The following is an 18,689-nucleotide window of genomic DNA, read 5'->3' as shown; positions in this document are numbered from 1 at the left end:
CAGCTAAGCTAGCCCTAAAAAAACCTAATCAATCTGCACAAAAACATAATTACCAACCTGTACGAAAAATAGAATTTCTCTTCCAAGAAAATCCCAAAATTCCCAAATCCTAAAGCTCCAGAAAACACCTAGTTTTCAAATTCCCACTTCATCAATTGATTCAATTTCAAAAGAAAGAAAACTGTGGCCTTTGAATCTTTGCTCACGGAATTAAATAAAACTGTGGTCTTTGAATCTTTGCTCATAGATTCAAGAGTGCCTGGACCGGAGAAGGAAGACACTGAGTTCTTGACCCGGGCACTGATCCGGGTTAATCAGATGAAACGACTCCGAGTCAGCGCTCCCCACCACGTGCTCATAATTCGCCCTCATGTACATCACTTCCTGACCCGACTCCGCCTCCGACCCGAGCGCGAACCCGGCCGGCATTACCCCGGCTCCGACCGTCGTCGACTGCATCATCTTCAGCATCAATTTCACCTTCTCGCTCGCTTTTCTTCTTGCCGCGGACCCGAGTTTGCGGCCGTTGCAGTGAACGGTCCAAATGGGGACAGATCGGAGCGGGCAATCAGCGAGCTGGGGCCGGTCCGACTCGTCGCACTCGAGGGTCACGCGGACGAGCCCGAATCGCATCTCGTTGACTAGCTGGTGGGTCGAGACCGAGAGCTCGAGGAGGAGGGTTGGTTTGGTGGAGAGGCGGTCGTGCTGGATGCACAACCACACGTGGCCGCGGCGGTGGCCGAAGATTGTGCCGATGACCATGGATTTCGAGGGGCGGGTCTGCTGGGGCGGAATCGCCACGCCGTCGTTTTGGGTGGGCGAGGTGGAAGATTGTGAATCTTGGTCCTTGGGGTCTAAGCTTTTGGCGGCGGCGGCGGCGGCGTTGGTGTCGTCCAGGTCGTCGCGCAAGGAGGTGCTGAGGCGTTTCTTGGGGGTGGCGGCGGCGGCGGAGTGGGTGGATTTAGCGGAGGAGGGGGACAAGCAGGGGAGGAGAAATCGACGGAGGGTGTCGATCTTGGTCATGGTTTTTGGGTAATTCGGGTCGGATTTTTGGGATTTGGGGTTTTATGGTTTCGAATTCCAAATGTTGAAGGGTTGAATCTTCTGGGCTTTAGGAATTTGAGAGGAAGGGGCCTCTGAGAGGTTTTCGAAGTCTGGTGGTGGTGTACGGTTGGTGCAGAGAGAGAGATATATACACATATATAAATATATACAGAGGCTGCGCGGGAAAAGTATGGCAGTGAAAATAGCCGTTGCAAGAGAAGCCTCAGAAACATGACACGTAGCCTAGTCAGCCTTTTGCCTCGTGTAAATAAAGAAAATAAGAAATATGTGAGATCAAGTCCAGTTGGCTAGAATACTGTGGAGCTATGTAGCACTCAATGTTATAAATGTATAGCTACAAAAGTTAAGGTTTGGACACTTTTCGTTTGTGATTTAATTTTGACAACTTAATCTTCGTCCGATTTCACTATTTACTTTTTTGGACGCCCGTTGTAATATTAATTTTCATTGTTTTAATCGGATCTCGTAGTTTTTCTTGAATTTTAATTTGTTCTTCATAGTTTCATTAATTCAATCAGGTCTAAGAGTAACAATTAGTTGCAATTTTTTTTTAATACAAACAACAATAAGAGAGGAAAACATTGAATAAACAAATTATATGTTTTTAATTAACTGAACTACAAACTTAAAAGCAATTAAATAAAATTAATAAAGTAAAAAAAAACTCATGGAGTCCCGTAGGCCTCACTCCAAAGGAATGCAAAAGCCCGGGGCTATAGCTAGCACTAGTAGCCTAACACTGGTTGGACCAGGGGGGGAACATGGGGCCCTATCTCAATGAAGTGCAGGCTCCATCCTCACGGAGATGAGCTGTTCCTATGGTGGCAGCCTAGGTGGCTACGGCCACTCTGATTTCTGGGACCCTCCTATGGATTTCATACACGCGGATTAATAATGATAGCGGTCCTGAATTTGTTCTCGTGTTTCACTTTAGTCATTCAGTTCTATTTGTAATTTGTTGGTACTCCAATTGTGTTACGTATTTCACATTAGTCATTCTGTCTCACGTCAAACATGTTACAGCCACACATTATTCGAATTGGCGCATAAAAAACATCCTAAAGGCTAAGCTTTCGTTTCGTGTCTGGCATTTTGGGAAGAAAACCAACAGCCCTCTTCGTTGTATAGTACAATGTCTGTTGTCTAGAAGACTACAACCCTTTTCCATTGCCTGAGGAGTCACAGTCGGACGGCTTTTCGGAGTGTTGAGCAACGTCGTCGTCGGACAGATAATGGCGCGCGAAGAAATGGAAATACACGAAATTTAAGACCCCGAAGGCGGCTATCGTGTAATAGTAGTAATCAAGTCTGTTTTTGTTGAGGTCATTACCTCCCAACCATGCTGAATTTCCGTTCAGTCCGCTCAATTTTTTGACCACGTTGATGAGAATGGTGGTTAGGTAGCTTGCAATGGACAAGCTGAGGAAGAAAACCGCCCCGGCGAAAGTCCTCATGCTCTGAGGCCATTGAGTGGTGAGCAGCTCCATCAAGGCAATTGCAGCAAAGGCTTCAATCAGACCCGATAAGGCGAACTGCGGCACGAGCAACGCAACGGTTATTGGTGACTCGAGGGTCCCGTGTGCCAAAGCTGAGTCGCGGCGCTTCATTTCTGTGAGTCCAGCCACTACCATGCACAGAACTGAGATCACAATACCAATCTTAAACCTCTGCTCCATTGTCAATCTTCCAGTTTCGTTCTTGCCCCGTTTCTGCATTTGAGGAACGTAGATGCTCTCGTAGATGATGATCCATATCGAAAGTGCAATCATCGGTGTTAGGCCCATCCAGGCTGGTGGAATCTGGAATTTGGGGCCAATCGATTTGTTCATTTGAATCGCTTGAAAGATCCCGAATGAACTCATTTGCTGCATGGCTATGAAACAAACAATTCCAGTTATCCAAACAGGCAAAATCCTCACCACAGATTTTAGTTGCTCCACTTGTTGCACACTGCATAATTTCCAACTGTTCTTGGGCTTCCCTTGGCTGTCCAATTCGCTCGGGTCTACGATCATAGCAGCCTTATCGAAGAACTTGAGTTTGTTGGTACGCGCTACTGTTTCTCTCTCTGACTCGGATCCAACTAGAGGATCATAGTATGACTGCCCCGAAGTTTCTCCAGCATTAGATTTCGAACCACATTTTCTGCAGGTGGCTACTAGAACCTTGATAATGTCGGAAAAGATGCTTCCTTCGGGCTTTACGCGCACGTAAAACCTAGTTCCGAGCAAGAAAATTATAATGGAGAGAGCAAAGCAGCCAGTTGGGACGGCAAAACCCAAAATCCAGCTGACATTCGTCTGAATGTAAACCACGATGGTGAGAGCGATGAGGAGGGCTAGAGTGAACAAGAGGTACCACCAATTGCAAAAGCTATCGAGCTGCGCTCTTCCCTTCTCCGTCGTGGTATCAAACTGATCAGCTCCAAAGGCAATGTTGCATGGTCTAAGGCCTCCGGATCCAACAACAAGCAACGCGAGACCCAAATACAGGATCGCTATCTGCCAAGTACTCGGCTGTTGGCATTCTGCAGTTTGTGCGATGCAGGCAGACGGAGTTAGTTTATGTATGCTTGCAGTTAAGGTCAGGGTCCCCATTCCCTGTCAAATTGAAACAAGTAGTGTTAGTAGAATCGTTATAAAAATATACACAACGAAAATTCTAGTGAACTAATTTACACTCTTACCAGAAGTGATGCTATCGAGCTGAAAAGAAGAGTATTAAACTTTCCCAAATATTTATCAGCAAGAAAAGCACCAAACAGTGGTGCAATGTTGCATGAGCCAGACCATATATTGAACACATTAGCTGAAACCACATTGTCCAAGTTGTACTTTGTGTGCAGATACACCACCAGATTCACAATCAAGCTCATGGAAGCCAACTTCTCGAAAGTCTCGTTCCCTTTGGACAAAAAAGGAACACGAATCAAAACACATCGGTACTGGCCTAATCCACCACATTGATAAGAAACCTAAGACCATGAACATACCGAGAATATATCTGACGGCTCTCCATCCTCCAATCGGTCTTTTCTGAGGAAGAGATTGACTCTCTAGCCCTTCAGATGAAGAATGCGCTGCATGCTCCATCGCTTTCCGGTGACTTGTTCTCCTCCTCCCTTGTCTTGCTCTGTCGCGTTCTCAATCTTTGTTGCATAGATTGTGGTGGTCTCTGTAAGTTATGGTTTGTTCGACTGACAACTCACACCAACACTTATATGTTGCTGCCTGCGAATCCTGCGGGTAATAAATTTTCTATTTATAACTGATTTGTTCATGAAATAAGGGAAAATGCACAGACCATGTAATTGATGACTTGTCTTAACGAACTTCTCCAAAAATGGGGGAGTAAACCCGGAACTGCAACACTCACACATAACAAATGAAACCGTACCATGTTATTATTCCCCTCTTGTTTTTCTCTTTTAACTATAAGCTCAAGTCGTTAACAACAGTTTTATATGGTTATACCCTTACCAAGGCTCTGCGTTCGATTCTCCCTTCCCCAGTATGTCTTATAAAAATAACGGACGTCTTCATTTTTTATCTTCAAAATATTGATCTACTTTTAAAGAAATTTTGGCTATACACTCGCTGAATGTATAATTCACTGTCAATCAAACTTTTATAAATAGCCAACTCTATCCTCAAGACTTTCAAAATTTTCATCCATTATTCCTTTCTTGTTTGTCACTTGGACAACCCGTAAGCCACTTAAGAGGCTATAAACATTTCAAGTCGTGTCTCATCTAAGTGCAGCAAAATGACATTTTTACCCTTTTAAGCGAGTCCACATGACAAATATGGACAGAATTTTGTTTGAAATGTTGGGCAATCTAACGGTTGAGAGGTGATTGTCTGTTCATAAAGTTGAAAGAGGTAATTGGCTGAAATAAAATCTCGTGGTGAAAACTAACAACGTAGAAGTTTAGAGTGTAAATCAACCAAAACCTCTTCGTGACTTCGCATCAATCTAGACAAAGCTGCATTTTTCCAGAGTGACCTTCGAACCCATGAACTCCTTTTCTGCGCAGCCTTACGAGCTAATTGAGCGAATACTTGCAGAGAAAGAAAAAGCGACATTGAGGAAGAACAAATGAAAAGGAGCCAGCATTTTTATCCCATCAGGAACACACCACTCGCAATGCAAGTACTTACATGGTGCCAATTTGAACCATTCATATCCGAATTACCTGTAAATCCAGCATCTTGTTTATCGATAGAAAAGTACAAGACATTCTACTCAGCTTTTTCCAAATTACACAAAAGCATCTAGGACGAAACTACTCCCTACGGGATTTAAACTTTTTGGGGGTGACGATTTTGCGCTTGTATAACTGATAAGCAAAAGCCATATCACCAGAAGAGTTGAAATCTGCCCCAGCTGACCTATCCCTCTAAAGCATATTAGTTACTGCACCCCACTCCATCTAGCCCAGTCTACGAACTGCATCCCCCCATAAACATTGTTTGAAAATCGTACTCCGACAGTGAAAGCCATTGCAACAAGTGGGTTCTGTTTCGCCAAAGGCGATGCCTCTACCATGCGTTCAAGTCCATTGATGATTTGATAGCGGGTGTTGGAAGAGACAGCAAGGAAAACACCTGGTAGTGGGGGGTGGACAAAAAGAAGACCAAATTATGGAAATGTACTACTCAAGTGACAACGTAAGCAGAGGATATGCCAACCAGAACCATATGAAATTAAAACATAACGAAACCAAAAATGTTGATAATAGCTCATGGAAGCAAAACTTAAAATCAAAACAGAGCAGTAAACTTGACAATCTAAAACAAATGTAAACAATGAAGAGACGCATACCCCAAAGAGCTGCACTCTTAATTAGAGGTGGAACAGGTATGTCCTCTTCTGACTTCTTTATGCTCCTGACATTAGAAAAATAATTGGGTCAGCACTTATGCATATTGAAAAAGACTTCTAGTGTTGCATAACCGCACATAGGCACACATGCACACAATCAGAGTATGTCTAGATAGAAGCGTACCGCTTGGCAGTCATGATCAAGTTTGCAATTCCTTGGCCTATAATACCACATCCAAAGCCTACTGCTCCATACAAAATGCCCTGAAAACAGAGAGGTTAATAAAAAAAATATAATGAACCCAGACGTAGAAAATCATTTGATTATGTATGTGTACATCATACCTTAAAAAAGTAAGTGGCAATTCTCTGCTTTACAGAATATCTACATCCTGGCCTTTCCGCTTCAAATACACTGCATAAGATCAATTAAGAAACATAATAGATACCCATTATTTTCTAAAGCTGCGAATGAGATTTGACAAGTATGAGTATCATATTACTGTGAAAGGTAAAAAAAATTACGAGTGAATTATAGCTTCAAGTACTATTTTTGGCATGAATTATTCACCTGCTAGGAAGAGCTCCATAAGAATGTTGCAAGCGTCCAAGCAACCCTTTAGATAATGATGGTTTCCCAATACGAGCATAGGGGGCCAACATCCCAACCAAAGCAACATTAACCACCACCCCAACCAAAAGATCTGCAACATACAGCTCAAATTCTGCCCAGAAATCTTTGCCCCTCTTTTGAACTTCGGCAAATGTAGCACAACAAGAATCAATGACTATCTGCATTGTGTTGAATGAATTACTATCTTGCATATAGAATAAAAAAAAGCAGCAATGGGAAAACCATGTCATAGATAATATCAGCCTCAAGCTTATACCAAACCTTTACAATCTATGACGAACACAAGGATAGCTTATCACAGAATGTGAACCAGGTTTATATATGAGACAAATTATCCACCACAATGGAAGATGTATCACACATTAGAGTTGGTACATGAGACAAACTGTATCCATGGGAAGCCAGATTCGAGTAATCACACATTAGAGTTGATAACATCCAAGTATTCTTTTTTATGAACAACTGTTGCACTATCTAACATCTATCAGGTAGCAAGATGAATAATTTGTGTAAAACTATATGACGACAAGCGCAAACCTCTGTTCCAATTTTGAAGAGAAATGATGGATCAGCAAGCATTCGATCACGAAGCATAGAGCATGACCTCATTAAGAAACCTAGAGGCCAGGCTGACCCCTGAAAATTTAAATGTTCAACTATATTAGGAGAAAGAAATACTAGTACTCAAAACGTTAATACACAATTACTGAATAGGAATTTAGCACAGCTATACCTGCAAATCCAGATATCTAAGGAGAAGCACTTTGCGAATTCCCACGCTCTTGGCAGCCTCAATCATATCAGAGGGAAGACTAGCCCCTCGAGCCTCAGTCTCTTTCATAATCTCTTCAAATTTCATAATTGGCCCAAACTCTTCTTCTTCTTTATCACCCCCATCACCGTCACCACCACTACCACCTCCTCCTCCACCTCTACCGTTCGTATATTTACCATTACCACCACTACCATCAATCATATCCTTATCACTACCACCACTCTCGGTTTTTGATCCACACTCATTCTCCGAAATCCTCATTTCCTTTTCTACAATAACATCCCCTCCCTCATTCGAAACAGCTATTGTGCCTAACTCGGATTGTGATTCAGCCCGAGCCTCGGACATAGACATGACCGTAAATTTCCGGTCTTTCTTCACCGAAAACGAATTCAGCCTATCTCTAAAGCTACTATTCCTATAGAGCACTGGAAAAGCAACCTCCTTTGCATCATTCCTAAACCTTAGTCCATAAGAAATCAAATTCTGGCTCCACATCTTCCCCCGAACGACCTCGTTCCGCAAAGTTGCAACATTCGATATCCCAAAGCTCGAAGAACAAGCCGCCATATATGCCTTTCGAGATCTCAAAAATGTCTAAGTCGATAATGCACTCCCAGAGAAGTCGACGAATTATTACGCAATTGCCACAAACACAAAATCTATGGAATCAAATCAAACAAATTAAATTTATACTCACACACACACACACACACACACACACACATATATATATATAGATGTAATCGAAGGTGATTAAAACCACAAATCTAAAGAAAATGAAAGCACCAATAAGTGAGAATTTTGTACCTTTAAAGTCTGAGGCAAGAGGTGATTGCGCGGAGAAAACGGAGGAAAATGAGAGGGAAAGTGGGTGGAAGGTAAAATTGGTGTTTGGCTGCCGAGAAAGTTGAGGGTTTGAGGATTCGATCCTGAAAGCGATGGCTGGGATTTGGTAGGTGGTTGAGTGAGTGAGTGAGTGAGTGAATGAGTGAGTGAGGGAAGCGGAAACTCGAAAGAGAGACGACGTGGTTTTTGGGCTTCCTTTTATCCTTTCCGGAGGCGTTCTGCGTTGTGGTATATTCGTTGGTCTTCCTTGTTGGGGTTTCTTTTTTTCTTTCTGCACGTGGGAAATCTACGAGAATCTAGGGTTTGAAATGAACACACCACTTGGGTTGCGTTTGATACCGGGAAATGAATTCATCAAAAATGATTTCTCACTTCTTTTCCTTAAGAAAGGACATGTTGATTAACTAAATTACATATTAATAGAATATTTTTTATTAATCAAAAGAGAATGAAAAGATCATTTAGTTTTCTATCACAATAAAACAGTAAATAGTAGTAACGTAATTTTATAAAACAAAATTTTGATCTTTTTTGCTTAAGACCTACTCCAACTGTTAGGGTAAAACTTAAATTTTATGTTCTAAACATACCCCAACTTGCTCCAATCCTTGAGGCAAATATGAATTAAAACTTAAAACTCATTTATGGGCCAAATTTAGCTCAGGATTCCTCCTTGGGTTAGTGGGGCTGACCCATCATATATGTGTATTTTTTTTAGTTTTATATTTATAAATTCATTGAATCCGACGGCTAAAATCTAGTTTGATCAAATCCAACGGTAAAAGAAAATATCTAACAGTCTAAATTTAAATCCAATGACTAAAGTCATTAAAAAATATATATTTTATGTGTTTCATATTCTTTTGTAGTGGTCTACGAATTTCATGGTGTCGGTTTAATGATTTTTCAATATTTACTGGAATCTAAATATTTTTAGATTAAAATGTCCATAAAATTAAATTAGCATAGTCTACATAATTTTTTTTAAGTTACTTTAAGAAAAAATTATCCTAAATTCATTCTTTAATAAACTCGGGCTAAAAAATTAACCGAGAATGGTTGGAGGAAAAAAACTGTTTATGGGTTAAAACCTAAATTTTCAGGGTCAAAAATTTTAAGTTTTAACCCATGGGTTGAAGATGATCTAAGCCTCACCAACAGTTGATTTTAACACCTTTGATTAAAAAAAAAAATTTAATTAAAGCTCTCTCACTCTCTCCCTATTCATCACTCCTTCAATTTTAAAAACAAAAATAAAAAAGTTCACACACACTTTGTGCGTGGGCATATACTAGTTCATAAGAAATAAATTTGTAAGAATTGAGTATTATTTATATTTATGTAATATAATGTATTTATTGGCAACTAAGAAATAAATAAGAAAAGGTAAATTCCACATTGATTTTGGGTATTACATACCAGGAAAGTCAAGTATGGAATAACTAAGGTTCTGTTTGAACTATTTCATTTTTAGTTATTGTTTTTGTTTTTTGTGCTTAAAAGAAAAGTATATAAGGGAAATGAATGATGGTGGGGAGATGTAGAAGAAATGCACACAAAATGAAAACTAAATGCTCAAAAGTGTTGTAGGCTTATTTAACTAAGCTATCTAAGGAATAGAGAGAGAGGGGGCTGGCGGTAGCAAGAGGGAGAAGAGCGAGATTTAATCGTGAGGTGTGTGTTATATCACCTCATTGTGCCTTTATTTATAGTAGTAGGATAGGCAAAAACCTTACTCTTTTAGGATTACAACTCTTAATAGGTAATCAACTCCTAATAGGAATATCTCTTATATTCCTAGATCTATTGGGATTTACACAATCACATTTCTATTCTAAATATGACTACAACACTCATCCTTAAGTGTGTAGATACTCAACAAACCATCACATTAGATTTTCAACAGATAAGGTAGAATAGTTGATGAAGTCATCAACACAGTGGGTGAATGCGAGTCTCAAATATAAAGAAAGTATGCACTGGTACTAAAACTCATAAAACCTCGCTATGGTAAAACCCAAGGTATGGGTAAAAACCTATAGACTAAGGAGAAAATTGAGAAGTATGCATAATGTCTAAAACAAACGTCGAACAAGACGAGAGTAGTGAACTCAATGAAGTATGATCATCCCAGTATAGGTGCCTCATCAAAACCTCGTTAGGTGGCAAAACCCCAGTGGAAAAAATGCTCCTAATTGTAGGAAAAAGAGTACATTAAGATCAAGTGAGTATGTTTTAAGATACTTTCTCTGAGTTAGATATAACTTCCAAATAAGAGAACTACAAGCTATTCAACTCAGACAAACATGTGAGCATCGTGTCAATACATCAACCAACACCATAAAATATCTAAATGGTCCGTAAGTTGGTTGGATAGGTCCACAAATATCCCCTTGAATCCTCTGAAGAAACTTTGGGGGGTTGTGAATAATCTTTGTAATCGAGGATTGAGTATTTAATTTCCCTATAGAACACGCTTTGCATGGTGGGAATCCAACATAGGGAGGTAACCAATGCCCACAAGATGTTTTGAGGATACGGCGCATCATGTCGCGTTTAGGATGTTCCAAACGGTCATGCCAAAGCAGCAAACTGCTCTAGAACTCAGGCATAGGGTCGGCCGCACGGTGGGCTTCTATGCCACTAATGGTTGTTATGTACAACCCACTAGGAAGACGTTCCAACTTCTCGTGAATAAGTTTTTGGCCATATTCGTACGAAGTGATACAAATAAATTCAGAACCATTATCTTCAATGGTTTCAACATGATATTGATTATCTTGAATATCTCTAAAACTCAGCAACATTCTTCCAGAACATGGAGAATAGAGTTCTTCTTTAATGGTTAAAACTGTACCATTGGACAACATAATACGTGTCTTTCCGTATCCTTCAATCAGGTTGGATGGGCCTGGAAGAGTTGTCAGAGGTACTTTTTAAGGTATAAAGTTAGTAAAGTAGTGTCGCTCATGCAAGATGGCGTGTGTGTGTAGCACTATCAGCCAGACAACTAACTTTCCCACTAGACATACCTAGAAATAAATTGATTGAATTGGTCACATGCATAAATATAATTCCATTCATTCAATTAAGAAATTTGAGAAATAATATCCATCAAATAACAATCTATAATTCAAAACAAACCAAAATCAAACAAATTATTCCAAAAACTTAGAAAATTGTTCAAAATTAAACCATAAACCTAGAAAAATAGGGGGGAAGGGCCGGCCATTCCTAGTGGATTCGGCCACTAGGGGTAAACATCCTAAAAACATGTCTAATTTATTCATCCACAGGCGCAGACGCCTCCTGAAAATCTGACATCTCCATTGATGTAGTAGCATCTTCCGGATGATCCACACGTGCAAAGTTATACTCACAACGAGAATGATACTTGGCAATAGCCTTAGGGTTAGCTCGACATACGCATGACCAATGATCTTTTGATCCACAGTGGTAGCATATGTCCATTTCAATGGAAACCAGTTGAGCGGTAACTTTTCCCTTGTTCTTGAAGTTTGGAGCCTTAAGGGCAAAGGGTGGATGCTGCTGGGTCACATTTCCTCCTTTGGGTGGGCCTTGATTTTGTGGACCGTGGGCTCGTGGTGGGGCTTGCTGCCCATTGCCATGACCACAACGATATTTTCGTCGTTTGTGGCTACTAGAATTGGTCGCGTGCACTTCAGGTGGGGCGTTCAAGCCAATCGGTCGAACTTGATGATTCTTCATCAAAAGCTAGTTTTTCTTTTCAGCAAGAAGTAGTACAGAGATCAAATCCAAAAATTTGGTTAATTTATGTGCCTTATATTGTTACTGCAAGACAATATTGGTGGCATGGAAGGTCAAATAGGTTTTTTCTATGAGATCTGATTCGGTGAGTTCCACTTTACAAAACTTTAGCAGTGATTGGATTTTACAAACTTTAGACTTGTATTCATTCACGAACTTAAAGTCTTAGAAGCGAAGATGCTGTCAGTCGTGTCTTGCTTCAGATAAGTATATGTTTTTCTAGTGATTGAAACGGTCGGCCAAAGCAAGCTAGATGGTGCATGGGTCATCGTCATCGAGGTACACGATCTGCAGAGCATCATGGATGTGTCTTCAAATGAAGATTATTGCAGTAGCTTTCTGAGCTTTGTTGACAAGTTTGTCGTCGATGGATGCCTCGATGGTGGCTCTAATATCCTTTGCAGTAAGATTGAGCTTCACATCTTGAACCCACTTCAGGTAGTTTCTTCTAGATACTTCCAGAGCGGTGAAATCGAGCTTGTTCAAGTGGACATGTTCCTAAAACGGAGGGTACAAAAAATGTGATTAGTCATATGGTAAGCCATAGACATATATCGTAGAACGTTTGGGTTCTATAGACATGTATTGGTTTGATTTATGCATGAAAGCTACATGTTTCATGTGGTAAGTTTTGAACGAAAACTTCAAGTTTCAAGGGAACTAAATATGCAACTACAAGTTCAATTTAGTTTTTATGAACAATTAGTTTATAAAGGAGAGGTTCCTGCAAGAAACACAGAATGCAATATGTTGATTTAAGTGTAGTGAATTTGAGTTTCTTCGGGAACTTAAATGTGAGAGCTTCGTTACTACGAAAGTATGTCAATGGTTCAAAGTATACAAATAAATCATTGAATCAATAATGTTCAAAAGTGATCTTCAGGTCAATAATTTTAGATTAATTATCAAATTAATAGACTGCATGTCACTTTTAATTAATTCAATACATCAGGACCAAACAGGGTCAATTGTGGAAGCAAAATAATGCCAAAATAATAGCATTGGGTCGAGAAAACATAGCAAAAAAAAAAAGAAAAAAAAGAGGTTTGGGCTCATGTGTGGTTGCAATAGCTACCCATAAGTGGCTACAAGCCACGGGCTGAGACAGGTGAGCCCAGCAGTTGTAGTTGCTGGCATTTGGGTTGAATAGAAGGAATGGGTTAGGCCGAGTGGAATGCTGGCCTTGGGTTCGCGTGGGAAGCCCAATCGAGGTTAGGTTTAGCTCGGGTCAAGCTCAACCTAGCAGACAGGGCTGCGGGAAGCGAGCCAGGGTGACATGGCATAGCCCAGTAAGCTAGGGACTTGCGGGACATCGGACCAAAAAGCTGCAAGCTTTTGGTTTGGACTAAGGGACTTCAGGCCCATTAGTTAGATCAGGCCTTAAAGCCTTGGGATGTTTGGGTTAATGCAGCAAGCCGAAAGGCTGCTGCCGTGTGGTCCACTAAACTAAGCTTCAGGCCAATGGTGGTCTGATGATGCCACAGTAGGGGTGTGGCGATGGTGCCGCATAGTGCCCAACGCAAAATTTTTTTTTCTTTTTTTTGAGGCATGGTTAGGGTTTGAACAAATTCTAGATTTGCTTCTAATTTATGTATATGCTTTGACTCACAATTCCACATAGCAATATAATTGCGCAATGCATGAAACATATATATATATATATATATATATATATATTGACAAATATATGAAACATATACAATATATATATATATATATATATCGTATAGAGGAGTTCATGCATCATGGGGAATGTTTTCACGCTTTATGGACGTTTCAAATATCTTCCTTTATTTTAAGCGTACCTGATTGGCAGAAAACAGAGAAGAGCCATTGAATTTTGTGGAAGATAGTCTCCTCCTACGATCCGTCAATTCCTCAGCTTCTGGCAAGAGCATGCTGATAACGTGTTGTAGGCCTATTTAACTGAGCTATTTAAGGAATAGAGAGAGAAGGGGCAGACGGTATCAAGAGGGAGAATAGAGAGATTTAATTGTCAGGTGTGTGTTCTATCACTCCCATTATGCCTTTATTTATAGTAGTAGGATAGGTAAAAAACTTACCCTTTTAGGATTACAACTCTTAATAGGTAATCAACTTCTAATAGGAATATAGAGATATTCCTATATTCATTAGGATTTACATAATCACATTCCTATTCTAAATATGACAGCAACAAAAAAAAATTATTTTAAGTTTTTTTCACTTTCAAGATTTTGTTCACATTCATTCTTCCTTATTTTGTCCCCTCCCTACCTTCACATATCTTCATCCTTCCCCCTTACCTCATATACTCTTATCTCATCTCAAGTAGAAAAGTAAAAACAAAAAACAAAATGATTATCGAACAGGCACTAAGGGAGAAGAGCAACTTACATGGAATATGTTTACCGTTGCATGCTATCCCGATCCAATAAGACAATGTTATTAATTTTTTGGATGAGACGCAACGATAGTGTGAACTTGTTCCATGTAAGTCTTTCTCCTAAGAGAAGAACATTATTTATCATGTATTTCATTCATTCTGATAACGACTCATGATTTCTCAAACTCCAAGCAAGCAAACATGTCTAACTTGCGCACGTGATCTCCTCTCACAATCTCCTATTATGTATTATAAATTTGGATGTGTGGTAGCTATGGGTAACGTACCAAATGATGCAGTTGATATTCTACTTTGCACTAATATAAACGGTAAGAAAAGTTTCGAACTAGGATCTCTTAGGAGCACATTCGCTCTAGCTTATCAGGCAGCAGCATTCACAGCACTTGGAGGGACTTTGTCCTCCACATTCTCACCAGTTCAACCAAAAAATAACAACAAACTACTTTTGCGATGCAGTTTTAATTCCTTAACGATCATAGTATAGTTGTTTAACACTGTCATAGTGTTCTCGTGATTCAGAAAGAATGAGAAGTTTGTGGACGTCCATGGCAGGTTCTGGAAAATTCTTCTTGCCTTGAGGTTTACTATATTACAACGTGTAGTGAAAGTAAACTTATTACACAAGAAACAGTAGCGGCAACAGGTAAAACTTAACCCAGAAACGAAATCTAACAAGCTTAAAATCCAGTGGAGAAAATTCTGTTGAGTGAAACCAAGAAGTCACTTTCTTCCTCAACTGTCAAGGAGCTCCCCTGCCTTAAGCTTTGCAGCCCTGGTGACACCGCTTGCCTCTAACCAACCACGGCTGCAAACAGCGAAAGAATGAGAAGTTTGATGAGAAATTCCATGGCGGTTTTTGGAAAATGCTTTAGGGCTGATGGAGATGGTCTTGTGCAATCTGGACTATAAGGTTGCCTTCTTGCCTTGAAAATTAAATTCCGCAGGGTTCATCTCTCTATTTTTTTTTTTTTTTTTTTTTGGATTGGTATGCAGAATGTTCTTCATCAATTATGCAATAAAATTAGTCAATTTATTACATCAAATATTTTGCTTCTAGACTGAACTGCAATTGTTTTAAGCTAAATAGTTCTTTTATTTCCATGAAATATTAGAAGTCTATGAGATTCAATGACTCATTCGTCACGATTACCGGCTATCTATTTAAAAATGGGAGGGAAGGAATAATTGACATTTTTCTTTCTTTCTAAACTCAATTTATTCAAGTAGCAGATTGCAATCTTAATTGTTTCGAAAATGATCGATGCTTTGTACAATATGTATAGTACATGCACAAATCCCAGACGTCGTTGATTTTTCTTTTGGGTTAGGCAGTAACCACGGCAGTATTTCTGCCCCTTGCAACCGAGTTCAATTCCTCTTTCCCATAGTTTAGAGTAGTTCTGAGTAATTTGAACTATCGCTTGTAATAAAAGAGTTACAAATGTAATGGCAGTACTTATTTTTACAAAAGATGCAGTTAAAGTAAACTTTTAGAAAAGCAATTTTTTACATATTTATCTCTCTAACGCTTAAATTGCAATTACTCGTTGTGTGGAGAAGCAACAGCAGATTCACCTTCACATGCAACAGCACCTTCACATGAAACAACAGATTCACCTTCACCTGCAACATTGGATTCACCTTCACATGCAACATCGGATTCACCTTTAAATGCAACAGAAGATTCACCTTCACATTATAGTAAAAATTATAGTACAGAATCCATGGTTGGTCTTTTGCTCTTCTCTTCCTCCACAGAGGAAATCCCAATCTCAACCATCTTTGTTGCTTGGATCCTATTGAATTTTCTGCTTCGGTACCCTTACGAACCTTGTCAGCTCCGGCTCTTGATCATCGGTGTCCTCAACTACCCAACTTGGAAGGTTAATGCCCTTCACTATCTCTAGAATTACCACACCATAACTATAAACATCCACTTTTGCAGTGATCGGAAGGTTCAGAGCCACTCGGGAGCCATATACCCTTTTGTTCCTCGAATTTGAGAAACCATGGAGTTCAGGTTGCCTCTCTGGGTTAACTTTGCTAGCCCGAAATCTGCAATCTTTGGCTCGAAATTTCTGTCCAGGAGTATGTTTTCAGGCTTTACATCCCAATGGATAACCCATTCTAGACACTCATGGTGAAGATACGCTAAAACCTTTGCTATTCCCATGGCAACTTTAAACCTTTCTTGCCATCCAAGGAAATTTGGGGGGGAACAGGTGCTTGTCCAATGAGCCATTTTCAATGTGGTCAGAGACGAAGAGTTTGTGCTTATTATAAGAACAGAATCCCCAAGTTCTCACTAGGTTCATGTGATTAATTTTCCTGATTGTGCTAACTTCTGCCCAAAACACACCTTCCCCTTGATATATGTCCACCAGTTTCTTCACGGCCACCACTCTTTCGTTCGCCAGAACGCCCTTGCACACAGCACCGGAGATCCCTCTTCAAAGCTCTTCCTTGAAGTTTTTGGTTGCTTTCTTGAGCTTAGCGTAGCGAAACTTTCTAAACTGACTCAAAATTACGTTATATCCATCTTCCGTCGGAGTTGCTGCACTGTGCCTTCCAAAAAGTAGCCAGCAGGCCAAATCTATGAAAAGAACGTTAAGTGCACCAATTGCCAAAGCAAATCTATACAAATACACCCATCTTACCCTTTTGGCGGTACTTCCATACATCGAAGGAGAATCCAATACAATCATTATTACATTCTTCCTGCATGTATTTGAGGCCTTGAGATTGACAGGTAGCGATGTTTCCACACTCAGAGGCAGTCTTATATATATAACTCCCCGGAAAATTTGGAGACTTGTACCCATTGAAAAAAAGCACTCTTTGTAAAACATTTCCTTTCTCCTGTTTTCCCATGACTAAATGCTCGCACCGGAAATCATCCAAGCAGAGATTCCTGCAATTTTCAGACGAGATGGGTTTGGCATAGTTGAGATCAAAACCATAGAAATCTACTTGCTCAATCTGCACGAATTTCACTTGCTAGGACCGCAAACGATTAAACATAGGCTTGCAACCCTTTTTCCAGTCACTTGTGTCAGCTACTTTGTAGCCAGAAGGGCATGAGCATTTCGGCTGTGACGTATTAATACAAATCCCATTTGTCCCACAGATCCCATGCACCTTACACAGCTCCGTCATGGCTTCCCAGGTGACCGCCCACAACCCTCTCACGCTTTTGAGGCTATAAAGCCTGAGGTTTCCATCATAATCCATCGTCAACCTCCTTTCTGCACTTGAACCCTCATCGGAAGCTTTGAATTGCAGTCCATCACTGGAGAAAAAAATTCCCAAGTCATCCAAAACAGCAACCCTGTTGAGTGCTGCTGTCGTAGTTTGTTAGACCGTTGTAGAAAACGGAGTAATCAGGATCAGGCCAGTACAAGCTTGAAGTGTCAGGGCCGTCGAACATGAGCTTCAACACATTGTCATTGTCGAAAGAGAGGCTGAAATAGCCGGTCCAAAAAGTGCCTTTTTCCTAAAGTAGATGTCAGCTTCTTGCCCTTTGTAAAGCGTTGGTTTGGAAGAAGAGTGAGTTGGAAAATCAAAACTCTGCCACAGAACTTTACCTTGCTCGTCTCTCAATACAAGGTTGCCGGATCCAAAAGTACCGACATGTCAGCGCCAGAGCTGCTGGAGTTCGCGGTGGTCCTCCAGACGGCTGTTCCATTGATGTCCGTCAAGACCATGGCGCTGTCTCGGCGGAGGGAGATTATGGAGCCGAGGTCGTTGACTGGTTTGTCTCTGTTGACCGTCCAAACGAGAATTCTGTCTCTGGATTTCGTAAACCATATCGAAAACCAGTAAGCATTTGTCCCTACACCATAGAAACCACAAGTGAAAGATTCATATGGTGAAGTTAGGAAGTCGAAATCGTGTTTGGCGGAGAGCTAAGAGCCTCTCAAAAGACTGTTTCGGGTTTTCGGAGTTGCAGAATAAGAGTGGGAGAGTAGAGTGATGAAGAAGTTCAAGCGGTGCAGAGAGAGGCGGAAAAAGAGGATCGAAGAAGGAGAATTGTCGTAAGACTATTGGCGGTTGATACCGGAAAAGTATTTTCCATTGCATAAATGAATAATGTTTATACTTGGGCATTTATATGTTGAGAATCAATGTCAACCCAAAACAATAAGTAATCCACAACCCAATCTAAAGCCCAAGTCCATATCTAGTTTGATGATGTAATTGCTTTCAATTGCAAAGTTAGGTAAGGTTGTGTGGAAGACAACATAATTAGGTGCAATTAATATGTTTTGTGTGGTAGTAAATAAACTTAGTTTAATTAAGTGTGTGGTGTAGCTTTCATTTGGTTTGCTATAAATACCCAAGTCCCCAAGCATTGTATATCATCCAAG

At 40.3% G+C, this 18,689-nt stretch overlaps 3 protein-coding genes and 1 pseudogene across 3 annotated transcripts; all 4 read right to left on the bottom strand.

The window, feature by feature from the left end:
* Positions 1-148: 148 nt before the first annotated feature.
* Positions 149-1,023, bottom strand: LOC137721898 (protein MIZU-KUSSEI 1-like). The gene has a single exon (XM_068460922.1). It carries the CDS (start codon positions 1,021-1,023, stop codon positions 250-252), a length of 774 nt encoding a protein of 257 aa, XP_068317023.1. The 3' UTR covers positions 149-249.
* A 1,193-nt stretch (positions 1,024-2,216) lies between these two features.
* LOC137722053 (protein NRT1/ PTR FAMILY 2.8-like) lies at positions 2,217-4,157 on the bottom strand. The gene is made up of 3 exons (XM_068461048.1): positions 4,058-4,157; positions 3,752-3,969; positions 2,217-3,665 (listed from the first exon to the last, which is right to left on the bottom strand). Exons 1-3 carry the CDS (start codon positions 4,155-4,157, stop codon positions 2,217-2,219), a joined length of 1,767 nt encoding a protein of 588 aa, XP_068317149.1.
* Positions 4,158-5,164: 1,007 nt separating this feature from the next.
* Positions 5,165-8,373, bottom strand: LOC137722855 (protein RETICULATA, chloroplastic-like). The gene is made up of 8 exons (XM_068461956.1): positions 8,109-8,373; positions 7,257-7,960; positions 7,061-7,159; positions 6,461-6,681; positions 6,235-6,304; positions 6,074-6,153; positions 5,890-5,954; positions 5,165-5,672 (listed from the first exon to the last, which is right to left on the bottom strand). Exons 2-8 carry the CDS (start codon positions 7,866-7,868, stop codon positions 5,479-5,481), a joined length of 1,341 nt encoding a protein of 446 aa, XP_068318057.1. The 5' UTR covers positions 7,869-7,960; positions 8,109-8,373; the 3' UTR covers positions 5,165-5,478.
* A 6,681-nt stretch (positions 8,374-15,054) lies between these two features.
* The window catches only part of LOC137722052 (putative receptor protein kinase ZmPK1), a 12,403-nt pseudogene continuing 8,768 nt past the window's right edge, over positions 15,055-18,689 (bottom strand).

The sequence above is a fragment of the Pyrus communis genome, chromosome 17 (assembly GCF_963583255.1).
Source record: "Pyrus communis chromosome 17, drPyrComm1.1, whole genome shotgun sequence".
NCBI classification, from domain to species: Eukaryota; Viridiplantae; Streptophyta; class Magnoliopsida; order Rosales; family Rosaceae; genus Pyrus; species Pyrus communis.
This window is presented reverse-complemented; position numbering and strand designations above follow the sequence as displayed.